This window comes from Dipteris shenzhenensis, chromosome 10 (genome assembly GCF_047967505.1).
Source record: "Dipteris shenzhenensis isolate YYH24624 ecotype China chromosome 10, Dip_SZ_1.0, whole genome shotgun sequence".
Taxonomy (NCBI): Eukaryota; Viridiplantae; Streptophyta; class Polypodiopsida; order Gleicheniales; family Dipteridaceae; genus Dipteris; species Dipteris shenzhenensis.
The window spans coordinates 20,064,416-20,092,156 of NC_141605.1; the positions used below are offsets into that span (position 1 = coordinate 20,064,416).

General features: G+C 44.4%; 1 protein-coding gene across 1 annotated transcript in view; it reads left to right on the plus strand.

The window, feature by feature from the left end:
- The first annotated feature begins 905 nt into the window (after positions 1–905).
- Positions 906–27,741, plus strand: part of LOC147897529 (uncharacterized) — a 133,890-nt gene continuing 107,054 nt past the window's right edge. The window contains exons 1-4 of the mRNA XM_087380040.1: positions 906–1,377; positions 1,481–1,596; positions 1,828–1,897; positions 27,489–27,715. Of these exons, the coding sequence (XP_087236166.1) occupies positions 1,018–1,377; positions 1,481–1,596; positions 1,828–1,897; positions 27,489–27,715 (773 nt within the window). The 5' untranslated portion in view covers positions 906–1,017. The remainder of the gene's footprint in view (positions 1,378–1,480; positions 1,597–1,827; positions 1,898–27,488; positions 27,716–27,741) is intronic.

A 27,741-nucleotide genomic window follows, 5' to 3' on the forward strand; every position in this document is an offset into this window, starting at 1 on the left:
CATCATGTAAAGTACTAACTTCCAGGGTCACGGGAGATTTAATCCCTGGTGTATGATCAAGCCATTTTCAAAATGGGAAAGTAGTCCCTCCCTCACAATCCCTTTTTCTCTCACTAAAGGCGAATTATGATGACTTTGGGTAAGTCACCATTACATCTCATCCTTCCAAATCTCAAACTAAAATTTACCCTCTTTGGTTGTTCCATCTAGTGTTCACAGAATCCCTATAAACTATATACAAAGAACCTGCAACGTTTTCATTTTCACATGTACAAATATTTTCCCGATTTTGTAGAATCTGCTTGGAAATTTAGGAGTGTTCACAAAAAGCATTTTTCTTAACAATCATGAAACTTGGCGGTTTCAAAGTTTTCAAGGTTTTCTTGAGAATTTGCAGCTTTTAAAGCCAAACTGGAACTAAATTGCCTAAAATTTTACAAAATTGTGAAAATGCTTTTTAGAGGTCAAAATGAAAAACGCACAAGTCCATCCATGATTCCATTATATATTATAGTTTGCAGGTTTTCTCTCAACACTCCAATTCTATTCTCCAACGGTCATAGGGTTTGCTATTTTAGCCAAATGGCTAAAAACGTAATTCTTTATTCTTATTAATATAATACTAAGCTCGTTCTTACGGGAAAAAGAAAAGAAGAGAGTTTGGAGAGAAAAAAAACTTAGTGATATTTGCTAGCTAAATAATCTGCAAATTCTCAAGTTTTGTGATTGGTGGAGAAGAAGGTTTTGCTGTGAAAACTAGTTCCTTGGAAGAAAGTAACAATTGTTAATATGGGTCATCTTTTTTCCGGGGGAAAAAAAAATAAAAATTTAAAAAGCATATGATTATGATAGATTTGGATATCCGTACGTCTGTTGTACATTTTGGATGTCCGTACGTCTCTGATGATTGATCCTGCTCGTAGATCACTGAGCCTTTGACTTGTTCGATTCCAAATCAAAGATTAAACAAAATCATTCCAAGCAAAACTTGCTACATAAATCTCTTTCCAGTAGCCGATGTGCCTTGCATCCTGCTTCTCTAATGCTTTCACGCAGACGCATTCTGCTGCAATGGCAGCAGCCTCAGCTGCTGCTGCTGCTGCTTCGTCTGCTAATCGCCATGCCCTGCTGCACCACAACCCATTCTTCACACCTCTCTCGCCCTTATCTACTGTGTCTCCGCGGGCAGAGCATATCCAACTGTCCCTTGCCTGCAAGAAATCCAGCATCCGTTGCATGGGTGAACAATCCAATACTGAGATCATTGACGACAAGGAACGAAAATCAACGCGGCAACGCTCTCGGAAGCAACAGTTAAAGCGGCAGGCGTTGGCACGGTATCAAAGTCGATTTGCCAGCGCTCTTCAAGCTGAGCTGGTGAGAGAGGAGTCGACGTTCTGTGTTTGAATGGCATTTGAGGCTGTCCACAATTCTATTCTAATTGAATTCACCTATTATTCCTGTTCCTGTCTACGTTCAGACTGAAGAAATGCAGACGGTGAAGGAAAGGTTAAGACATTGGTCGAGAAAAAAATTGGAAGATGAGGGCTTAGCATTATTCAATCTTTCTGTTCGGCTTGAGGGCACCTTGTATAGGTGGGGTTATGCTTTCATCGTAGCGAAGGAAATTTATAAATAACGGACGTTACTGTGATTCATGGAAAAAACATCACAAGTTAAGGTTTAATCCAACAAGCAATAAGCTCTGCGTAGAGTCATTCACCCCTCCCGCCCCCGCCCCCCGCTTCCATTTGTGCAATTGCTCAGTCAATAAGGTATTGTTTTGGGAATGGCTGCATGATGCATGTTTTCCCCTCGCTCATGCAGGGATAAACTTTTCAAGTTCTACAACAGTCATGGAGATGGAATTCTCCCACCACACAACCAATTCAGCCAGGTGATATATTTATCGTTCAGAATGAAGTAGAAACGATGAATGAAAGCGTCAGAAATTTGTCCTTAATGGTATTTTCGATATTAAATCACACGAAAGTGGGATTAATACATACACATAGACAGGCTGTTATATGTACATGTATGTACATATCTACACATCTAAGTGTATGCATATGTATATCTATATGATACACACACACAAATTTTGTTAGCACTGCCCGTTAGGGCAGAGCTATAGCAACGATTTGCTTTGCCCTTTGAATTCGGATTGTGAGACACTTGTAGCCATGGCATGGGTTTTGATTCAGCTCCAAGGTGAGTCCTCTTCAGTCTTCTAGGAGTTATGTGGCACCCATGCGCACCTCTCTTGGCTTTCTCTGTGCATCTCCAGCGAATTATCACCCAAAGCAAGCTGCTTTGGTGATGCAACTGGATGGATGTCCACCAAGAGGATCATAGAAAAGGGGGCACTGCTGTCGGGCACACAAACTGTGCCCTCTTGTTTGTTGGGATGAAATCCATGGAAATTTATATTACAAGAGGCAGTTCCCAAAAAGGCAACTTGCAATTACAGCATCAGAAAATCTCAATATAGGACATGTAAACATTGGAATCTATATGTTGAACACACAGACAATCATAGAAAGATTGCGTGAGCGACGTCCGGATGTAGTGAATCTTGGGAAAAGTCGGATCTCTAAAACTCTATGATTTCTGTCTTTCCATAGAGTCCATAGACAAGTGAAGAAAATATTAAGTGCCGGTCTCCGTGGATAGATCCCGAAAAGCCAAAACAGCTTGCTAAAGCAAGCATTAGAAAATCAAGCTCGGAGATGGTTCTGTAGGAATGGGAGAAAATCATGAGTCATAGGGCATTGCCAGAAAAGATGAAGCAAGGATTCTCGTGGGGCCCGGCATCTATGATAAACAGCAGGAGCAATATGTCTTTGTGCCAGGAGTTGTCCCAATGGAATAACTCCAAGCATCACTCGCCATAAAAAGACTTGTTGCCAAAGAGGAAGTTTGCAGCTCCAAAGCTGCCACAATCTTTTGCGCCACCACTTGGCATTGCCACTTGGAGACACACACACACTTACGGGAAGATCTCAGTATAAGACACACTTTTTAAAAAAAAAGTGAAAACCTTTGATTGATTATATTACAAGAGTAGCAACCTCAAAACGAGGTAGCAAAAAATACATCAACTGAAAATCTCAGTGTAAGACACACACACACACACACACACACTTTCTTTTCTTGGTGAAATCTTTGATTGATTATATTGTATGAGTAGCAACCTCAAAAAAAAGGTGCTACAATTACATCCACTGAAAATTTCAGTATATGCCAAAAAGACCTCATGATCTATGCAGCGGGTTTGCAAGCAATCAAAGAAAGATTGCTGCAGAGAACGCCTAAAAAAGCCAAACAGAGAGAAAGTAGGATCATCAAAGACTTTACAATTCCTGTATGTCCATAAAGTCCATAGTGCCCAGTAGCGAACCCAAACGAAGAAAAGATGAAACTCCGGTCTGGATGGATGAAACCCAAATAGCCATAAGAACTTCCCAAATGGAACAGATGGGAATCTCGCTCGTAGGTGCTGTCGAAGCAGATCAAAAAACTCACGAGAGCACAGACAATGCCAAAACAAGTGAGGCACAGTCTCCGAAGAAGCAGAACGTCTATGGCAAAGTACAGGAGCAATGTGTCGATGAGCTAATAGTTGTTTAGATGGAAACACTCCCAAAAGAACTCGCCAAAAGAAAACCTGTTGCTGAAGCGGTACTTTATAGGCCCAAAGTTGCTGTAATCTTTTCCTCCACCACTTGGTTGGGCGATGCATTCGCCAAAGAGAATCACCTTTCTCTGAAACCCAAGGTTGAGGCAAAAGGATTTTATACAATGCAGGTACAGTAATCTAAGATAGCCTCAAAGGACGAGAAAAGGACCCTGGAGAAGTCAAAGTCCAATCTTCCAATCGGTCCTGGAGTTCCAAAGGAGGAATCGGAACAAAGGGCGAAAGCATAGAAGTAATTTGTCGCTACAACGGACGATAATGAGAGCCCAATCCATATGTAGTGGCTGCTAGAGAAAAGCGGAGCACAGTACCAGCATCATCTATAACATCAGCAACCGAGGTGATGCCTTTAAACGAGACAAAGTAGGAACGTCGAGGTTCCTGCAAAGCCAAGGGAGGCTGAAAGACTTTCAACCAGTGAATGCTTTCAGCTCTCAAAGAATTCCCAAGCAAAGATTGCCGTCCATTCCATTCCAGATGAGAAAGAACATGCTTCCAGTCAAGAAGCAAGCGGGAGACAAAAGGGCATTCAGGCAAAGTGTCATTAGTGCAGCCAAAAAAGAAATCCCAGTGATCGAGTTGCCAATGACCAAACACAGAAATACTGATATGAGTGACCAGACTCCTAATCATAAGAGCCCAAGGCTGATCACCTTGCAGAAATTGCAGCACCATTTTCCCCCCGTGGGCAAGAATATGCACATAAATATCCGTGATGTTCAATCCACCATGCATCTTGGGAGAACAAATGTGATGCATCGAAAGCAGCCTGAGACTTTTTCTGCCATGTTTGGATCGCCAGAAGAGTTCCATAAAGACAGACATGAAAGATGTAAGATCTGCCTTAGTGAACATGATCAATGGCAAGTAAAATTGAATATATGCCACAAGGATGGACTGCACTATTCGAAGACGAACGTGCAAAGGCCAGGTTGCCAGTTTCCAATACTCAAGCTTTTTCCAAAGCTTAGCCAAAACCCAATCAGTTTGTTGTCGGCGAGTGAGTTCCCACCCCAAAGGGTAACCAAGATGACGAACAAACTGAGTGGGTGGAATGATATCCCCGGGCCATAATTGTCAGCGTCTACTTCCTATTCGTCGTTACTCAGGCGATAAAACGGCCTTACTGTCACAGTCTTCTTACTCACGGGCGATGGCTTTCTTTTCTTTCCTCCCAGCCAACTCTCAGGGACTTGATGCGTAATCATTCATTTTTTTCATCGTTAATTCCTTCATCCTTATCCCTGAGACCCACAATTCCCTAGATAGTTCCTGGCCACATGTCTTCATTTTAGGCCCTTACTTAGATGCATCCTTTTTTCACCCCTCTCTTGGAGTTCCTTTAAAAACAATTGCCCCTTGGCAATTTGCACATTTAGATGCACCTAGGCCCTAGCCCTATTAGAACTACCTAGTCAATGCCATTACGCCCTCACCTAGGACCTTGGCAGTTACTTCTCTTGACCATTTAATTACGCACATTAACTATTACAAAAGTTGGTCATCTAAGAGAAAATGCCCACCGATCTATCCGAGGTCATGCTGTCTCGGCTAGAGCATAACATTCCTTCCCTCTTCAAGCATCAGCGTCCTCGATGATGAAATCTGGGAATGCTCTCCGTAACTGGTATACGGATTCCCAGGTAGCTTCCGATAGAGGCTGACCATGCCATGCAACCAACACCGTGGGTATCTTCCGATTTCGTATCTGCATTGTTCCTCGGTCCAGGATCCTTGTTGGTTTGCGCCTTGCAATATCCTCTATCTCCTGAAACAAAACCACACCTTCGATTAGTGAGTCACCTGTATGCAAAAATTTCTTTAAGCGCGAAACATGAAAAACCGGGTGCACCTTACACCCCTGTGGCAATTCTAATTTATAGGCTACACTGCCTATTCTCTTTAGAATTAACCATGGCCCACAGTATCGAGGTGATAACTTAGCACACTCTCCTGAAGTCAACGACTTCGAGTGCGAAGGAATTCTGAGAAAAACTTTTTCTCCTTCTTCAAATACTCTTATAGAGCGACTTTCATCCGCATACACCTTGGCTCTATCCATAGCCTGGCGGATATTAGCTCTCGCAAGTGCTAGCATCTCCCGCATCTGAACTACAAAGTTCGCGGCACTAGGCACTTTCTGAGGTACTCCAACTATAGTTGGATTGGCTGGTCTATAACCATAGTTCAGCTCAAACGGACTGAACCCAGTAGATGAATGTTTCCTATCATTGTAGGCAAACTCCAACAATGGCAACCACTTGTCCCACGTATGTTGCCTCAATGACACATATGCCCTCAGCATATCCTCTAAAGTCTGGTTGACTCTCTCCGTCTGACCATCCGTCTCAGGATGATCCCCACTACTCATTCCCAACTCAGTCCTTAGTGTCTCAAATACCGCTGTCCAAAAATGACCGGTAAATCTGACATCTCGGTCTGACACTATGGATCTAGGTAATCCATGCAGACGAAATATATGTCTAATAAACAAATCCGCCACTTGCGGGGCACTAACAGACTCTCTAGTCGGAATGAAGTGAGCCATCTTGGTTAGACGATCAACCACCACAAGGATAGAATTATACCCTCCTTGTGTTGCAGGTAGCCCTACAATAAAATCCATGGAAATGCTCTCCCACTTACTTAGTGGTATTTCCAAGGGCTGTAAAAGTCCGGGTGGCTTCACCCGCTCGGCCTTACTTGCCTGACACGAGAAACACCGTGTCACATATTCATGAATATGCTTTTTCATCTTTGGCCAAAAGAAATCTCGCTTCACGAGATCATACGTCTTCTCGACTCCTGGATGTCCCGCACACGGGCTATCATGGCATTGTCGAATGACTCTCTGCCTGAGATCATTTTGACTAGGTACTACAACCTTGCCATTTCTAACTAGCATACCATCCCTTATGGTATATCTTGCATAAGTTTGGCCTTTTCTGGATGCCAGGTCATCCTTTTCATTTTCCCCGGGTTTTAACACATGAGCCTTAGGCCATAAGCTCTGGACAAACTCATCCACCTTCTGAGTCTCTCTGATCTCGGTCATTAGAGCACTCTCTAATACCGTGAAACTCAGGTTGTGCATAATGCGAGACAACGCATCAGCTACCTTATTATCTTTTCCTCTTCGGTACCGAATCGTCAAATTAAACTCCTGCATGAGCTCTGCCCACCTAGCTTGGCGGCCCCTCAAGTCAGGTTGTTTACAAAAATGTTTCAGAGTATCATGATCCACATCCACATAAAACTCTGAACCATACAAATAATGCCTCCATGTTTTCAAAGCATGGATAACTGCATACAACTCCAATTCATGAGTTGGCCAATTCCTTTGAGAGGGAGAAAGCTTCTTGCTTTCAAAGGCTACTGGCCTTCCCTCTTGAAGGAGAACTGCTCCTACCGCAATGCCACTTGCATCGGTTTCTAGGAGTTTCTGGGGATCAACTATTTTTAACACCGGTCCTGAGACCACAGCTTGTTTTATGGTGTTAAAACTTTCCTGTTGATTCTGTCCCCAAATAAAAGGTACTTTATCTGAGGTCAGATCAGTCAATGGCGATACTATTCCGGAATATCCTTTGATATGCCTTCTATAAAACTGGACAAATCCCAAGAATGATTGCAACGCGGTCAGACTCTGAGGGATTGGCCAAGTTAGTATCGCAGCCACTTTCTTCGGATCCATTTCTACCCCCTGTGGAGTAATTATGAACCCTAAATACTCAAGCCTAACCATACACAGTATAGTTTTCTTTTTATTCACATAAAGACTGGCTTTCCTCAAAGTACTGAACACTATCCTTAAGTGTTCACAATGCTCAGTAACACTTTTACTGAATATAAAGATATCGTCAATAAAATGTACTACGAACTTTTCGATATACGGACGTAGTAAATCATTCATAAGCATGACGAAGGTCGCTGGAGCATTGGTAAGTCCGAAGGGCATTACCAAAAACTCATAATGACCAAACCTGCTCCTGAAAGCGGTTTTATGCACATCCTCGGCTCTAATCCGGATCTGATGATAGCCGCACTTAAGATCTATTTTGCTGAAAATCACGGCTCCATGTAATGCATCTAGCAAATCATCAATCCGAGCCATCGGATACCTGTGCTTAACAGTGATATTATTCAATGCTCTGTAATCTATACAGAGGCGAAACGTATCATCCTTTTTCCTCTTTAATATCACTGGTGAAGCAAAAGGTGAGAAACTTGGTTGAATCTGCCCCAACTTGAGGTATTCTTCCAGTTGCCTACGCACCTCTGCTTCTTCAGCAAAACTCATCCTATAGGGAGGTCTATTTACAGGTTCTGCCCCCGGGATCAGTTCAATCTTATGCTGAACTTTCCGCTCTGGAGGTAACCCATAAGGTAGTTCATCCCTAAAACATTCAGAGAACTCCTCTGTTATAAGATTAGCCAGCTTGGCCATCTCACCACTTTGCGTAACATCAGTGCTAGTCGAAGAATCATCCACCGACTCTACCGATGCTGTGCAAAGGTATAAAAACTCTACTTGAGCCTTTCTGATTCCATCACGGAAACCAACGGTCCCTGAGGTATATCTTTTTCACCTCGCAAAACATAAAGCACATCATTCATCTTGAATTGATATACGTGCTTTTTCCAATCAATGGCTGGATTCTTCCTAGAATGCCACGCCATTCCCAGGGCTATATCTGCATGAGCAAGCTTGGTCATTTCAAAATCAAGCTTCTCAGCATAGTCCTGGATCCGAAGCTCCAACTGGGTAACCCTTTGGTCCCATACTTCAGTTGAACTTCCATCTGCCATCCTGACTGTGTACGCATAGTCAGATGGACTTGTCTTTAATTTCAGCCTCTTCACGAGCTTGGAGTTAATCACATTGTGAGTTGACGTTGAGTCAAACAACACAATGACATCATGACTGGCCACTTGCCCTTTCATTTTAATTAACTCCGTATCATTAAAGGCCGTATATCCCGTTGCTGCGAGCTTAGATAGGATGTTATCAGGTGCACTCGTCACTAACTTAGCAACAGATACACATAACAAACAAGGTACTAACCTCTGAGAAGGTCCCGCCAGTTGCATCTGCATATGTTCCGCACTGGGACTCTCCTGCATTTCTACGTCGCATTCAGATATTATCATGTTAGCCGTGCGACGATCTTTATTCAGTGGACAATCCTTCCACTGATGTCGCTGAAGGCAGCCGAAGCACAATCCTTCTTTTCTAGCTTTCTCTTTTTGTTCAGGGGTCAACGAGGACTTTGACCAAGCCCGGGCTGCCATTGGAGTTATTTTCCTTTTCACCCCAACGGTGGTACTTGTTTTTACTGGTCCCTCAACCGGCTTCACCTGCTTGGTTTGGCCACTTGGCTGCGAGACACTTGTCTTTGAAACCCATTTCCTCTGAAACCCCCCTTTCCTCGGGTGCTCATACTGAGTCCCTGCCTGCACAAATCCACCAGATTTGCCTCTGGCATCCTCATAGTTCAGGGCTACTGCTATAGATTCATCTAGTGTAGTCACATATTTAGCCCGAACTTCCATTTTGATCTTGTCATTCAGTCCATAGATATAGTCTTTTAACTGAACCGACATAGGGAGAGGGTCTGTTATTTTCATAACACATTCCCTGAATTTGTCAGTGTACTCCGCCACTGACAGACTCCTATGACGAAGATTTCTATAAGCATCCCAAGCTCGGGATTCTTCATCAGGTGGGAGAAAGTGTTTCTTGAATTCAGTTTTGAACCCTTCCCAGGTGGTTGGAGCAACTTGATCCTTCTGTTGCTTTATCCACCATCTGTCCGCTGCCTCAATAAACAGGTGTGTGGCCTCGCGGATTTTCTTTAGATCGGATCTAATCTCACAAATGGCGAAGGCTTCTTCCCACTTGTGCAACCAAACCTCGATCACATCAGAGCTGCGCTCGGTCATCCGACCAGCGTACTTCTCCGGTCTATAATTAGCGATATTAGGCACCTTGACCCTTGCGCGCTCTAAGGAATGTACACTAGGCTCTGGCTCTGCTAGAGCTTTGCCCTTATCAATCCTAGACGGTCTAGCCGACAAAGCTTGCACCATCTCCCTAATCTCATTTTGACCAGCATTCACTTGAAGCTGCTGGTTCATAATCTGCTGTAAAGCATCCTCTAATATTGAAATCCTACCAATCAATGTAGGTGCTGCCTGATGTGACATCTGTTGGGTAGATTGTACTCTAGACTCACTAGGATTCATCCTTGAATTCTGTCCTTCTGCTTCCATTTGTTGGAAAGGGAAATAAAAAAAAGGTTTTTTTTTTTTTTTTTCAATAAATTTCTTTCTTCTCCTCTTATGCGAAACTCCAACAGTACAGCACTTCAAAATCCCTTCCTGTACAGGAACAAACTACTGCAAACTGAAAACTTGAAATATATATCCTAAAGGGAAAAAGATGCCCCCTGGATATCCTTGAAGCTCGCAAAAAAAAAGACTCTGCCCTGTTGTATATTCGGTCTGTCAATCTACTGCAAACTGTAAAGCTTAGCTGGAACGTGTGCCGGCGAAGCTCATTTCGTAGCGGAATTTTCAACGCTCTTCCTCAAGCTCCTCTCTTTGATTTAACCATCGCATCCTTTACCACGGCGATGGGTGTAAGTGTTCCTGATTTCTGGTACGCCTGGAAGCCTCGCTTTGTGACTTTGCCAATTTACTGCGACAATAGGCTCCTTCAGCGTTATAATCTCTGCGTCGAACTCTACGCCTCACCTACACCGATCGTCTATTGTCCGTCGAACAATACTTTATCATCGCTTCCTACTCCGCTATCCCGCTCTCTTGCTAGGATCGCCCGCCGAGACTCGCTCTCTGCAACTCAATGTTACGTCATGTTCCTCACCCGTGGCCCCTTTTCTGCTAAAGTTTTCGTTAATCGATCTTCGAAACCAAAGATTCGACGGGTGGCTGTGACAATCCTTCGCCTCCGTACCACAACGTGAACACGTTCGCTATCGACGCTGGTCTGATTACGCAGCCTTCCCTTCTCTTCTTAACCTCAGCTCTGATACCAAATGTCAGCGTCTACTTCCTATTCGTCGTTACTCAGGCGATAAAACGGCCTTACTGTCACAGTCTTCTTACTCATGGGCGATGGCTTTCTTTTCTTTCCTCCCAGCCAACTCTCAGGGACTTGATGCGTAATCATTCATTTTTTTCATCGTTAATTCCTTCATCCTTATCCCTGAGACCCACAATTCCCTAGATAGTTCCTGGCCACATGTCTTCATTTTAGGCCCTTACTTAGATGCATCCTTTTTTCACCCCTCTCTTGGAGTTCCTTTAAAAACAATTGCCCCTTGGCAATTTGCACATTTAGATGCACCTAGGCCCTAGCCCTATTAGAACTACCTAGTCAATGCCATTACGCCCTCACCTAGGACCTTGGCAGTTACTTCTCTTGACCATTTAATTACGCACATTAACTATTACAAAAGTTGGTCATCTAAGAGAAAATGCCCACCGATCTATCCGAGGTCATACTATCTCGGCTAGAGCATAACAATAATAGACTATGCTAGTCTTTGGAATGCAAAGGGAGCAGCTTAGACTTCTGAAAATGAACATGAAGACCAGCTGCCAAACCATAAATAGAGAGGGCCTGCATCAAGGCACCAAGATCAAGGGGCGTATTCTTCGGGGTAAAGAAAGAATCATCAGCTTAAGCTTGAGCAACCATGCTGCAATTAGCATCCAATTCCAAGCCATGAAGTGATCCTGTAGCCACAAGATGATCAATATATTGCAGCATAGGATGAGTAGCAATGGCATACAGTAAAGCACTGAGAGGGCATCCCTGGCGGACCGAACAACGAAGAGTCCACTCATCAGAGATATCCCCAGAGATAATGCAAGCCGCATTGCTATCTCTGTAAAGCGAGTAAATAACCTGCTGCATTTTTTGTCCAAACCCCAAAGCTCGCATAGTTTGCGAGATGAAATCCCAGTGAACTGTGTCAAAGGCTTTTGCAATATCTACCTGCAAGAGTAGAACAGCCTGTTGCGTGTATTTGGCATATTCAATCCCAATATAAGCATTATCTGTGATATGGCGACGTGGAACAAAGCCATATTGGGAGGGATGCAACCCATCATGCAAATAACCTTTAATCCGATCGACCACCATTTTGGCAATGATCTTGTAAATGACTGGCATGAGCGTGATTGGCCTCCAATCACCCAGTGAATCACATAGCTGCTTTTTTGGAATCAGCTTGAGAAGACCCTTTTTCCATGACAAAGGCATCTGCTGATTTTGCCATGATGTATTTACCATTTGCAGCAAGGTGAATTTAAGAAGATCCCAGAATGCAAGAAAAAATTCAACAATGAGACCATCCCATCCTGGAGATTTCCATCTGCCATAGGATCTCAGTGCATCAGACAATTCCCTTTCAGTGAAGGGGTGTTCAAGTTCCAAAGCCTGAGCATCAGACAGAATTGGATGAATATGCTGCAAGAGAAGCTGACGTGCAGACACGACCCGAGGAGAAAGAGTATCCAGATGCCCAAAATGAGTGGAGAAGTGCTGCACACATAAATCAGCAAGCTCTAAACGAGATGTTGACCAAGAACCATCAGCAGGCATTCGGATCCGACAGATATTAGCAGCCTGTATTTTGTAGTGTAAACTCTTAAAAAATTGCTTGGAAGAGCAGCCTTTATCCAAAAATGCCCGTTGTTTGGATCGAGTTTCCCATTTAGCAAGCTTTCTGCGATCGTTAGATTGAAGAGATAATTGAGCCTGACGTAAGAGCATGCTTTCCTCTGAAGACAAAGGGCGAAGATGAGCAAGCTCAGTCAACTCTGACATGTAAATTTGGCATGTGCTACAGTCTCCCTTGTGGCTTGCATATAGGATTTGCCATAATCTCGAATAACTGCTTGCATCCGAGCAACAAAAGCCTGCCAGGCATAATCCAAACCAATGCGTATCTGACAAGAGAGAGGCTGAATAGCATCAGAGACCAAGGCTTTGAAGTCAGCATGCTCCAGATAACTATTATTAATCAGCAAAAGCCTTCGGCAAGGCAATCTATCAGTGGGAAATTCATGTAAGGAAAGCCTCAACCAAAGAGGAGCATGATCCGAATGTGTGAAACCATGGTTAACCCAAATTTGACAAGTAAAGGCATCACAATGCTGTGGATCACAATCTGATACCATCTGTCCAAGCGTGCCCGATAAGAAGATTGAGCATTATGCTGAAAGGTATCCCGGAAGCATGGGCTGCAATTCCTTCAAGAGATCAACCAGGCGCAACTGAAGTAAAAAATCAGACCATGCCTGTGTTTCAGAAGCCAACATATGAGTGTGGCCTGAGGTGTTGTCACCCGATTGAGGGGCATTATTAAAGTCACCACAAATGAAGGCATGTTGTCGCCATGGATAAGTATGCATGGCAGCCTAGATCAAAGCTCTATCACGAGAAGACTGGGGGGCATAAACCGATGCAAATTCAAAAATTTCCCCTTGAACAAGGCATTGAACAATAATCCATCTACCATGGCAATCATTGAGAGCCACAACAGGTTGAAGGTTGTGCTTTACCAAAAAAGCCACACCAGAAAAGGAGTGCTCTCCAGCATAGAAGATATCATAACCAGCAAAATGGCTTATTTGACCAGCATACATATGCTGATTATGCTCTCGCAAAACAATTATATAAGGCTGCAATTGCCTGATATACATCCAGACCAGTTTCCATTTGCGACCATCACACATTCCCTGTACATTGAGAGTAACACACTTCAGATGATCAAGCATATTTACAGTTATGGGACAGGTATGTACAGCAACTAACGGGCTGTCTACGTTTGCATTTCCACCTCAATGTCCGGGCCTCTGCCCTGGGATGAAGCATCAGCCTGAGGAGAGGACAAAAGTGCAGCAACTTCTTCTTCAGGAAACAAGGTCCGATTTGTAGTCACAGCAGCCCAGGGCAAGCCAACATCAGAGTTTTCAGCAGGTGTTTTCCCATGAGAGGATGCACCACTCCAAGTCCGAGAAGGCAAAGGTCGCTTGGGGGAGATCACTTTGCGAGGAGTTTGCCATCCATCAGTCAAAAAAATTTCCCTCTTCCCCTGAGGTGGAGAGGACAAAGGCACAGGAAAAGAAGCATTACCATGTGAGACAGCCAGGGCTTTGCCTTTGTCTTGAACAAAGAAAAACTGTTTGACCCCTTTGTTTTTTACCACAGAAGAGGCATTTGCATTCTTATTCAAAGGCTGAACCATTTCAGCTTGCACTGGCATCTGTGGAGCTCGGGAAGGGCATTGTGAAGCCATGTGCCCAAATTGCTTGCATTCAAAGCAAGCACCTGCAAACAGCCCCCACTTGAGCTTGTAAAAGGCACTCCCCATGGAAACATTATTCACAGTAACCGAGTATGAAGCTGGAGTGGGATGATCGGTATCCCACAAAATGCAAAAGCGATTCAAATTTCCATTGGGTCGCGGTGGACATACCACCTTACCGAGGGAAGCTGCAATTTTAGGTAGAAGAGAAGACAAGCATCGAGGAAAATCCACAACTTCTACCCAAACAGGGCAATGATGCCGAATCAATGCTTGATAATCTCGGGTGGGAGACTAGGGCAGAACATGGACCATCTGTTGGCCATGGAAAAGAGGAGAGTGCTCCAGCAAAATCTGACGGTGCTCCTCATCAGCCATGATGATCTCAAAAAAGCCCCTTGCTGCATAATGAACTTTTTGGACATAAGAACCACCCAGGGTTCGAGTCAACCAATTCCCAACATCTGTAGCAGCAGGCATCCGTCCTGGGAAGAAAATTATAATGGCATGCTTTGCATACTCCTTAATTGGATCAAATATATCATCCACTTCCACCATAATGCCAGTGGTGGGAAGTGGATCTTTCCAACCTTTACGGGTGTCTTCAAACCCTTCATGCATAACCTCATAAACAAGCTGAGCCTCAGCACAGTCATGAAGGGAATCATCTGAATCCATCACCTGTTGTTGTTTCTTGTTGGAAACCGACTTGTCTTTGTGAAAGGTTTTCTCATAGGAATAATCCGCCATTCGAGTTAAGGAAAAAACTTGGAAGCAGCAACGCTTTACAAGGAGGAAAGCACAGCAGGTATAAAACTGTACGGTTTTTTCCTAGCTGTACGGACAAAATCGTACAGATTTTTGACAGTACGAAGAAAAAAAAAACTAACATGCAAACTGTACGGACTTCCCCGACTGTACGGACAAACTGTACGGAAATTTCTGACTGTACGGACAAAATCGTACGGGGTTTTGACAGTTTAAAAAAAAATTCTGATAGGCAAATCGTACGGACTTCCCCGACTGTACAGACAAAACTGTACGGACTGTACGTATTTTTCTGACTGTACGGACAAAATCGTACGATTTTTGATAGTATGATTTTTTTTTTCGGCTTTTCTGACAGAGCATACGGATAGAAAACGGACGTCAAAAGGAACCTTGAGGGTGTCAAATTGAGGGAGAAACAAGCAGCTGTAGCGTGGGAGCATGAGGGCTAGCACGGAATCTCACTCTCTCTCTCTCTCTCACACCGATAGACCACACCCACCACACACACACACACACACACACACTCTTTCTATTATTATTAGTGAAAGCTTTGATTGATTATATTACAAGAATAGTCACCTCAGAAAAGAGACGCTAGAAAATACATCAACTGAAGATCTCAGTATAAGCCAAATATACATCCTGATCTATCTGGCGAGTCTGCAAGCAATCAAAGAAAGATTGCTGCAGAGAACACTTTAAAAAAGCAAATAAAGAAAAATTGGGATTACTAAAGACTTTACAATTGTGGTCTGTCCATAAAGTCCAAAGTGTCCAATAACGAGCCCAAATAAAGAAAAGATGAAACTCCGGTCGTTGTGCATGAAAACCAAAGAGCTAGAAAAATTTCCCAAAGAGAAGAGTCGGGAATCTCGCTCGTAGCCTATGTCGAAGAGAATCTAGAAACTGTCGAGAAGACGGGCAATGCTAGAATAAATGAGGCACAGTCCTGAGAAATCAGACACCTATGACATAGAGCAGGAGCAATGTGCCTACGGGCCAGCAACTGTCCAGATGGAAAAATTCCCAGAAGCACTTGCCATAAAAAAACCTGTTGCCGAAGTGGAACTTTGTAAGCCCAAAGTTGCCGTAGTCTTTTTCTCGACCAGTTAACTGGCCGATGCATTCGCCAAATAGAATTACCCCTTTCTGAAACCCAGGGTTGAGGCAACAGGATTTTGTATAATGCAGGCACAGTAATCGGAGATAGCCTCAAAGGAGGAGAGGAGTACCCAAGGGAAGTCAAAGTCCAATCTTCTAATTGATCCTGGAGTTCCAAAGGGGGAATCGGAACCATAGGGGAAAGCATATAAGTGATTTGTTGCTTTGAATGCAAGCAATTTGGGCATATGGCTTCGCAATGCCCTTCCCGACCTCCCAGGATGCTCTTCCCGACCTCCCAGGATGCCAGTACAAGCTGAAATGGCTTCGCAATGCCCTTCCCGACCTCCCAGGATGCCAGTACAAGCTGAAATGGTTCCACCTCAGAGTAAGAATGCCAATGCCCCTTATGTAGTCAAAAACAAAGGGGTAAAACCGTTTTTTGCTGTTCAAGACAAAGGTAAAGCCCCGGCTGTCTCGAATGCTACGGCTCCTCTTCCTATGTCTTCGGCCTCTCCGTCTCAGGTGAAGGGTAAAAATTTGGATAAAGGATGGCAAACTCCTCGCAAAGTTCTCTCTCCTGGGAGACCTCTGCCATCCAGGACTTGGAATAGTGCATCTTCACAGGCCAAGACACCAGTTGAAAACTCTAGCATTGGTTTGACTTGGGCTGCAGTCACTGCCAATCGTACCCTCTTCCAGAAGAGGATGTTATTGCGATATTGCTCCCCTCATGCTGATTCCTCTTCTCAGGGCAGAGGTCCAGATATTGAGATGGAGATGCAGACATAGTCAATTTGTTTATTGCTGTACATAACTATCCCATAGCTGTAAATACAAATGCGTTACACTCAATGTACAGGGTTTGTGTGATCATAAAAAGTGGAGACTTGTGTGGATGTATATAAGACAATTGCAGCCAGACCTAGTGGCTTTGCAGGAACATAACCAGCACATGTTTGTTGGTCACATAGGACATTTTGCTGGTTATGATATTTTCTATGCTGGGGAGCACTCTTTCTCTGGAGTGGCTTTTTTGGTGAGGCATGATCTTCAGCCCGTTGTGGCTCTCAATGATCGCCATGGTAGATGGATTATAATGCAATGCCCGTTTCAAGGCGAAATATTTGAATTTGCATCGGTTTATGTCCCTCAATCTTCCAATGGTCGAGCACTGATTTGGGATGCCATGCACAATTAACTGTGGAGACACTATGCATTCATCTGTGGTGATTTCAACAATGCTCCTCAACCGGGAGATAATACTTCAGGTCACACTCATATGATGGCTTCTGAACAGCAGGCATGGTCTGATTTTTTGGTTCAGCTGCGTTTGGTGGATCTATGGAAGGAATCACAGCCCACACTCCCAGGCTATACCTTTCAACACAATGCTCAATCTTCCTATCAGGCACGCCTGGATAGATCGTATCAGGTTGATCTGCAGCATTGTGATGCCTTTACTTGTCAACTTTGGGTTGATCATGCCTTCACATATTCTGATCATGCACCTCTTTGGTTGAGGCTCTCCATGCATAATTTTCTTGATGACAGATTGCCTTGCAGAAGGCTTTTGTTGGTGAATAACAGTTATCTGGAACATGCTGATTTTAAAGCTATGGTCTCTGATGACGAGTAACTATCCACCCCAAAGGATGATTGAGATGACGCATGGGCTGAGTAGCTATTGCATATAACAAGGAATGTGAGGACATCCTTGATGCACTAAACGATGGTGAGTCCAATCGTCAGTAAGATCTCAAGAGATAATGCTAGTAGCTTTACTATCATGATACAACCAATAAATGATGTGCTGCATATTTTCTCCAAACCCCAGTGATTGCATAGTCCGCGAGATGAAATTCTATTGCATAGTGCTTTAGCAATATCCACTTGTAACAAGAGAACTTCATGCTGAGTAAACTTTGCATATTTTCTCCAAACCCCGGTGCTTGCATAGTTTGTGAATGAAATTCCATTGCATAGTGCTTTAGCAATATCCACTTGTAACAAGAGAGCAACATGCTCAGTATACTTTGCATAGTCTTTCCACAAATATGCATTAGCAATATTATCTGTAATATGTCTACAAGGGATGAACCTGTATTGGACAGGATGTAGCACACCATGCAAGAAACCTTTGATATGGTTGACCACCATCTTAGCAACGAGCTTGTAGATGACTACCATAAGTGTTATGGGCCTCTAGTCAGCAAAAGATTCACACAAGCCTTTTTAAGAACCAACCCTTTTTTCCAACTAGCTGGCATTTGTTGACGTTCCCAAAGCATAATTGATCATATGCAGCAATGTAGGTGAAAGACATCCCAATACTCAAGTACAAACTCTACAATGAGTCCATCCTAGCCTAGAGACTTCCATCTGCCACATGACTTTATTGCATCTCTCAACTCTCTCTCTTTGAAAGTTGCCAAAAGATGAATGGCTTATTCATGGGACATAATTGGACACACATGCCGAAGAATCTCCTATCATGCCGACAATATGTATTGTTGTGACAGGAAAGCAACATGCCCCAACTATCTAGTGGCTCACGTAGAGCTGGGCTAACTGTGCCTATGAGGTGGTCTAGTTACCATCACCATCTTACCCTGCAAATTTCTTCACATTGTTTTTATGATGCAGGCTTTAAAAAATTCCTTGGACGAGCAGCCCTTATTGCTACTAAAATACAAACACCCCCGCTCCTACTCATTGTTGGGGACCAAAGCTTTAGTCCTATTTCCGGTAAGAGATGGTGCCGTCGTCTGATGTCATGGATGAAAACATTTGCTCCTAAGTCAAGAGGACATCTACCGATCGTGTCCCATGACAACCCCTGCAACTCCTGTCGAAGAATTAGTTGCTATCACCATTGATGTGCCAATCATGAAGACCGTACACGTTTCAACTCACCACGGTCCAACTCATGGGGGTTTGGCAAACAAGGCCTTCTGATGTTGGAAGCATGTGTCACGACCGTGGAATTATGTTGTGGTTGAGACTTGGACGGTGGATAAGCCAGAGCATGTACCTGGACTACAATGACTTGAGATGATACCCTCAATAGGCCACAAACAAGCACAAAGACACCAGGAAGACTCTCAACCGAGATGGCACAAGTGACATGATGAACAAGACTCAGTCAGACAGGAATAATGCACATCTGTGGTACCACAAGCGATAGGAATGAGGCACAACTCCTGCAGATCATCCAAGATCCTCTAGACTTCAGTCGAACAGGTCCTCACCCTTCCTTGTCCACACGTATGGGCAACTTCCCAATCAGCGTTGTCTTCACGTAAGCAGCAATCTCTCCTCAGTGTATGAGCAGTCTCCTGCGCAATCCTTTGGCTTTTCTCCTCAAATTCTCGTTCACCTCAAGAACAAGCGATCAGCAGCTCTTCAAATACCAACGACAGAAATCCATCGAAGGGGGGGGGCAAGCTTTGTATGTGCGCCTCAAGCAAGCAAAGCTCTCTCTCACAATCAGCGCAGAAAGCAGCATAGATCACCAGCGACGTGCAATCAGCGCACACCTCCTTCTCTTCTTAAAAAAAACTAGAGTCGTCACCTTCTCTCCTGCTTTTTGGAAAGCCTCTCTCCCCCCATCTACAATCTGCGCTCCTCCTCTATAATGCAGTGTCAACTCCTTTTGGAAAATCGTTCATGCCACCCACATAATGAGCCAAGTCCCCACGTATTGCAGCATTGGCTCGACGTAAAGTTGTAGCTTCCTCATGCAAGCCACCTCTCTATGTAAATTTTCCACGTCATTGCCTCCTTTTACCACTCTTCTACCTTGCCTCAAAAAACATTGCACCAAGACCATTGCTCACACAATTGGGGTCACATTTCACTAGCACACAACCATCCTTCAAAACAAGGTATTTTGATGCATGCCCACACATTTGCCACACAGATATTGACATGACAACATTCCATGCACAGAAGACCATTTATCACACGTAAAAAAAGAACTTTTACATTTGACATTCAACCACCGACCCCGTCACACATGGGCACATTGCTCTGGAGTGCATCCATATTGCATCTTCATCACTTCCCATAGGAACCTCCTACAAACATTTTATTCATAGTCAAATATCTACATCATATCATCTTTTTTTGGGAAAAGATGTCTTTGGAGCCAAAAAAAAAATCCATCACTAGCTAACTATGTGCACCTATGTGTCTCCCTACATTATTCATAGTGCTAGTATTTTATTGCTTTTTTTGTCTTATCAACGGCTTGGGGAGTCAAGGCAGCTGCCATGAGGGCCCCTCTAGCCAGACCAAAATGGAGGACACCACCAAGCTTACACTTTGCAAAATTGTAACAAAATTCTGCTGAGCAAAAAGGAGAGGAAGGTGGAGGGGGGAGTGAGAGAAAAGAAAATAAAAAAGGGAAAGAAATTAGGAGGGTTTGCAAAGTGCCTCCCAAGTAGGAGTGAAAAAAGGAAGCCTCAGGAAAGTTGCGAAATGCAAAGTGCCTCCACTCAAGGGGGAGAGGGGCACCCGTGAAAAAGAACTGCAGCTACAGCCATAGGACATGGGGAGGGAATGGGAGAGGTGCTGCTGTTCCATGGTAATCAACTGGTCCTAGAAGGGGGGCCTCATTGTTGTTGGTAGGCTGGAGCACAAATGTTCAGGATTCCAATTCAGCGATCCTCGATCATTAGTCCCCCCCCAAACCGCTTTGCTCCCAATAAGCTCTCGTTGGTTGAGCACATCGGACGCCGTTGGGCAGAAGGGGGTTGGCAGAACGGCCTTTCGATGTCTAGAAGCCTATGTGGCGACTTCTGATCGAGTGGACTGTGAAGGGGAGTGATCCAAATCAGTGCGGCAGTGTGCCGAGAGCATCACTAGCTGGATCCAATTCCACCTTGTGGGCCCAATGTGTAAAGGTCGAGGTAGACACTTGCGAAGCCTAATGCATCAAGGCCAAGGTGGACACTTGTGACCTGCTAGAAAGTTGGTTCAGTGGCCAGTGGGTAAGCTTGACCTTGCTAGGGTCGGACTAGGGTTGGCCCCTGCCCAGGCATCATATTTCCTACGAGTTAGCCTGCAACGAGGGAGGGAAAGGGACATTAAGCCCTCTCTTACCTTTATGAGAAGGGAAGTTGGCCCCTCTCTTCCACCTAGACAATGCAGGAGGAAGTATTGAGATTTTTTGTGTTACTCTCTGCTATTATTTCCAGTTTTGTGGGCTGAACTTTGATGTTCTCTTGAGAGAGACTCTGCTACATGGGTTTGCTACAGCCAGTTAAACACTTATTCTAACGTTGCCTTCATTTTTTGCCAGTCAGTTGGGCCCGTGAGAGCAGCTACAGTGGTTTTAGTAGAACTGCACCTTGTCAGTAGAGGTGCTTCAAAGCTGAAGTGAGGTGACTCCATCTTGTCCAACTTTGTAATCTTAGGGAGTTTCATTCTCTACAGGTTTGTGAATGAGATATGCTGTGGTAGTTTGTAGACTGAGGGAGAGATCATACAAACCACTCCCTTGTTGCAACAATGTGTGATGGTGTGGTTATCTTCCCCATTAGTATTTTAATCCGAGAATGTAATTCCAAGATGCATTCTCCAAGCTTCATCTTGAGAGTGGAGAGCTTCATATTGAGACTAGAGAGCACTTGCACGATCTATGTGCAAACTTTTTGAATTTGAAAGTCTGGAGGAATTCCCCTTGCAAGTCTTACCATAAGGTAAATGGTCTGTTGGGTACTGGCTGAATTAGATTTCTGTCATGTCCTCCAAGGGGAGGGAAATCTTGGAGGTTGGCATGCTTTGATTCTCTCTTGTGGCTGTGTAAGCTATGATTGATCTTTAGTAGCATGGAGTTATCCTTTGAAATTGTGTATTTTCACATGTAGCTCGTTGACAGAGGGGAGAGGAGTAGAGGAAGCCCAAGTGTGAGGTGAGAGGGTCTTCTTAACCATAGCTGGTTTTTTGGGGGATTGCCAGCCATCATTGAAACTTTTACCTTGGATTTTGACTGAGTAGCAATAGGCATCAAACGATTAACATTACCAGCAGGAATGATTGGACCTTTACCCTTGTCTACGACAGCAGGTTTGGTTTTTAAGTCTGGCTTTTAGACCCAGAAGTCCTAGGAGCATCCTTATTTTGCACTGATGCAGGAATCAGCGAAGGATGGTCTCTTGTGCAAGACCATGGCAACTGCTCATATATGGATAAAATGATTTGCATGGACCACACCATAGTCAACTCAACATTTAAATACTAATCACAATATGGTTGCAACTTGTCTCTTGTACTTGTTCCACACCCGACTTTCCAAAATTTTTGCGCTGTCCCCATGCTCTCCTCATATGGGGGCTTATAGATGGGGAGGTGACCAACCCTATTCCAACAGCAAGTTTGTACACCACGTGGAACATCATAGAATGGGCCTTTTCATGTGACCTGTGAAATTATCTTTCATCTGCCTTGGTTAAGGTTAAGATTTTTTTGGCTCAATTTTTTTTTGTTTATCATAATGCAGCTGCTTGAGATGTATTTCCCCCCGCCCCCTCCTCCCTTTTTACCACAATGCAGCTGCTTGAGGTGTGAAATTTTGTTGTGCAAGCTTGTGTTGTTGTATGGGCAACCTCATATTTCATTCAATTTTCTAGGATCATGACTCAGGCTCTTCCACCTTAGTTGATCCATGTGACCATTGATTAATTGGAAACCTATTTCATTTGGAAGTCATTGGTACTTAAAGCATTAGCAGTCCTTATACTTGCTTTGATAATTAGGCTCCACAAAATGCCAAAAGTGGTAATAGTTCTTTCAAAAGAAAAAGTTTTTAGATTCACACTAGAGACGATATGCTCACTTGATGCACGATTTACCAACACAGAATTCAGGACTGCTCTCTCCGCCCTTCATAAGGGCAAGTGCCCTGGTTCAAATGGTCTTACTCCATCTTTTCTTATAGCCTTTTGGGATATGATAGGTGATCATATTACTTCAACCCTGTAGGGCATTTGGGACTCGGGTGAGATGCCTGGCTCACTCTCTGAGGGACTTATACACTTTATCTTTGAAAGGTGGCAACCGGAATTTTGTATCCCATTGGAGACCCATCACTCTTTTGGGCACTCTATACAAAATTCTTGCCAAGGCGATCAGCATCAGATTGCAGCCCCTTCTTTCAGACCTCATCCATGATACTCAGACAGGCTTTGTGCATGGTAGGAACAGGTAGCCTCAGAGTGGGCTATGCAGGGCAGTCAGAGGCTGGCAATTCTACTCTTGGACTTTGAGAAAGCCTATGACAGAGTAGATTGGGGTTTTCTTGAGGGCACTCTTCTACAATTCGGATTTTCAGATGCATGGATTAGAGGGGTTGCCTCCCTTTACAGATCAGCCCATAGCCAGGTTTTGATTGGAGGGGTAAGGGGTGATAGGTTTCAGATTTCCAGATCAGTCCGTTAGGGATGCCCTTTAGCCCCCTTCCTTTATCTTTTTGTGGCTGAAGCTATGAGTATCTTTCTTAGATCTCAGGCTCATTTATATGGCCTGAGATTGCCCTTGAGACAGGAGCAGGAGCTTTTGGACTGTGAGTTGGCTAATGACACTGCCATTTTTATTGAGTCCTCCTCGCAGTCATTGGATGCTTTCCAGACAGCCTTGGATATCTTTTGCTCAGCTGCAGGAGCACACATTAATTGGCATAAATCCTTTGGCTTTTGGATCAGCGATGAGGACACTCCAGGCTAGGGAGTTGACATTGGCTTCTCCTGGATTCGAAGGGGTGTTCCTGTCAGATATTTGGGATGCCAGGTAGGGTTGGACATCTCTCCAGCACAGCAGTTTACCCCAGTACTGGAGAGTATAAGGAAAAAGATTCTCTTCTGGAGCTCAGCCAAACTTGACCTTGCATCTAGAGTTGTGGTAGTGAACTAGGTTCTCTTGGCCACCGCGTGGTTTGTGTGTTCATTCTGGTGCTGGTCTAGAGAGTGCATCACTCAGCTCATTAAACCAATCAAAAATTTTTTATGGACTGGACTCGATGGCACGGCAGATGTTGCAGCGAGGGTGGCCTAGGAGACCATGATTCTCCATACATGTGAAGGGGGCCTTAATATCATTGACCGGGACTTGCAATCCAGGGCATTGCTTTGTAAGGTGGTAGTGAGGGTCTCTTGCCTGGGCAGGAACCTTGGAAGGACTTCGTTTTTGGGCGCATTCAGGCTTGCACACCTACCTTGGGAGATGATTGGGCGGACAGCCCTTGCTGGATTTTTACTTCCGCCCCTCTGAGATCTCCTGCATCTCCTCTCATGGCTGCCATCCTGAAAGCTTGGGGCAGCTTCAGGAATACACTTCACAAGGTTCCGCCCTCTACCCTCGAAGAGATTGATAGGCAGCCGGTCATTTGGAATGACAGTATTCTTGATGAGCATGGCAGACCACTGGGCACTTCACATTACATGCAGTGGTCTAGATGGGAGAGAGACCCCACCTTCACAGTAGGCACTTGGAAAGCATTTATCAGGTTAACTGAGGATCAAAGACTATAGTCCGTGAGTCACCTGAGAGGGGTAGCACGCAGGATTCAGCAGATAGATGCAGCCATCCCGGTGGATTGGACAGTTGATATGCCTATTACTTCTGCCACTTGGATGGGAGCTTTCTCGAGGACAATAGTTTATCTTCAGGTGATTGCTCTTCGAGGTGTTGGGGAGGATGCACTTGTCTTTGACATTGGGGATGGGGGTATACTTTCTAGATCCATGGATGATATTCTTCTAGAGGTTGCCTTTCAGCCTGTCAGGATTGTTGGCTTTGTGGATCATGGAGCGGGCTTGCAGTGGTATTTAGACCCTGACCCTTTGCTCTTGGCCTTGGGATCCTGGAGATTGTGGTTATATGGAGGTGCACCTGTCAGGTGCTTACAGTGGGACCCAGGAGAGTGGGAGTGGATAGATCATGGGCACTGAGAGAGGGGGATTCCCTTCTTTCGTTTCACGGTTGGTAATGCCAGGAGATTTCACTTGAGTAGTAGGGGTTGGATTCCCTCCAGAGCCCCCCATTGGGACAGCTTCTTCATCACCACAGATTTGCGTAGAAACTTCTGGAGGAGGCTCTGGAAATCCCTCTGAAATAGAAAGATCACTCTTTTCTTTTGGCTTTCTATTCATGGAGGGATTGCAGTGAACCTGTGGAGATCACGATTTGGAGCTGACCCTACTTGCCCTTGTTGTCATTCTACAGAGGAGTCAGTGCGACATTGCCTTTGGGACTGCAGTCAGGTGAGGACTGTTTGGAAAGGGGTTGCTCGGATACTCGGCATTTTTCATACCTCCCCTTTCTTCATGACTTGGGGCTCGGTCGCCTGGTTATTCCTTACTGGGCCCCATATGTTTTATGAGGGTAAGCCTTCTTCTTGGGCACTCTCGGGCGGTCCGTAGGCAAGTGATAGAGACCCGCTCTCTTCAGGATGTACCATTTACTCCCTTCAGAGCTTCTCATGCTTCAGTGGACACTTCCTAGGAGATTCTGGTTAGCATTTTTTCTTGGCACATCTGGAGAGCTAGATGTACAGAGGCCCTAGATGGCACCTAGATACACCCTTCAAAGGTGTTCACGGGTATTTGGACTGATACGGTTCATACTTTGATAGCCATTTGGGCTAGTATGCAGGGCCCTTCACGGGCAGCCTCTTCTAGGAGGACTGTATTCCTACGAGTTTGGAGGGGTTCTCCCTTTTTCTCGGAGGGTTCTATAGGATTGAGATGGCACTATCAGTCCCAATCCTTTCTTTTTGGCTTTTGATCTTTTCATGCATTGCATGGTGTATCCCGTATGGAGCTTGCTCTAACGGTTTTCTTTAATACTTAATAGAAGTCTCTTTTTGCAAAAAAAAAAAATCCATGCTTACAGTGATTCAGATTGGGCTGGAGACTATGATACCAGGCAGTCCACTAGTAGTAATTGTTTGTTATTGGGAAAAGCTTGCATTTCTTGGCTGAGCAAGAAGCAATCTACAGTGGCTACTTCCTCATGTGAAGCTGAGTAGAGGGCAGCTTTCACAGCGATAGTTGAATGTGTTTGGCTGCGACGTTTGTTCGCTGATCTTTGTCTCTTATTGGATCGTCCTTCTCCAATTCTCACTAATAGTCAGAGTGCTATAGCACTGGCAAAGAATCCTATGTTTCATGCTCGCACGAAGCACATTGAGGTTCATTATCATTATGTCAGAGAGAAGTTGCATGCAGGGGAGATCAGTATGATCTATGTGGCAACACATGACAATGTTGCAGACATCTTCACCAAAGCACTTCCACGTGAGAAGTTTGAGGCATTTCGTAGTGCCCTAAACTTATCTCCTTTTGGTGATTGATCACTACCTTGTACACCACATTGGCACTGCAAGGGGTGTTAGAATTATTATCATATTCTAGTTAGTGGCCAATGTAATGTAATAAGTGGGTTAGGGACACTTTTCCCTCTTAGAGGTTTTTCCCCCTAATCACACTCTAATCCCTAACTACGGTTAGTGGATGAGATAGAGTTTTGTCACTTAGACAAAACCCCTCATCTCTCATTTGTACTCAATTCATTTCAGTCCACTATTGATAGACCTATGTTTAGCTCACACTCTTGCTCACGCGAGTAGAGGCACTAAGTGGAAGGAGCAAAGGCGGGAGGCAGAGGAGGAGAAGTGGGCGGGGACAGAGGTGGAAAGAAAGAAAGAAAGAAAGTGTATTATTGTCCACTAGAGGCCAAAATGGGCCCATGGGACATCAAGAACTCTGCATACAAGATAGCACAAAATCAACGTGCCCCAAAGAAGAGGCATCGTCGAATATCATCTAAGTGCTACGCAATATAATGCAAGTGAAAGTACACAATGTCAAATCTGAGCCTAAATACAGAGTAAACTAGATGCAAGGAAACCGCCCCCGGGTGCAAAATGGGGGGGATGAGCACAATATGCCAATGCAAAGATACAAGTCCAGGTGTCACGGAGTCTGAGAACCAAAATAATACTGGAAATCCTGTCCATCGACTCTGCCTCCTGCTATGAGAGTACAAATCTGGGCAAAGGTGAGGTGAGCGGCTGGTGGGGCGAGATCTCCATGAGTAAGTCTCCTCCGAAATGCTGCCATCATCCTGGATCGTCTGGAGATGAAGCGGCGAGTACGTCCCCTATGTAACAAGATCCTGCGGCGTCTACAAACCATCTCATATGTACATCCACATGGTGGAGGCATGTGTCCTGTGTGGGCTCTGCTGTCCTCGTGCTCCTCCTGGTCTCTGTCCTCTGGTATGGCGTGTGCCTGAGCTCTATGAGGCTGAGCTCTATCACGCTCCGGTCTGTGCTCTCTGAGGTAGTCTCGCCGAAGCATAGTGGCCTCCCTGACATAAAGGGAGAGAGAGAGAGAGAGAGTTTGCGTTGATTTTTAAAATTTTTGTAATTACATATGAAGGTAAAAGAAGAGCTGCGAGACTCTACAGTGGATGCACAAGTTGCAGCACATCCTTTGATGAAAAGAGCTCTTGATATGAAGAAAGAGAGAGAGAGAGAGAGTTTGCGTTGATTTTTAAAATTTTGGTAATTACATATGAAGGTAAAAGAAGAGCTGCGAGACTCTACAGTGGATGCACAAGTTGCAGCACATCCTTTGATGAAAAGAGCTCTTGATATGAAGAAAATAGCCTCAAAGAAAAGAATGAAATCCAAAGAAGTCAACAATAATACAAGAAGGGTTACCGGTGCAAAGGAGGCACAATCAACATGGGATTTGGCTGAGGAACTAGAAGCTAGAGCCGTGAAAGATGTTCTTGACAGGTATTAATAGTCTATGCATAGTTTCT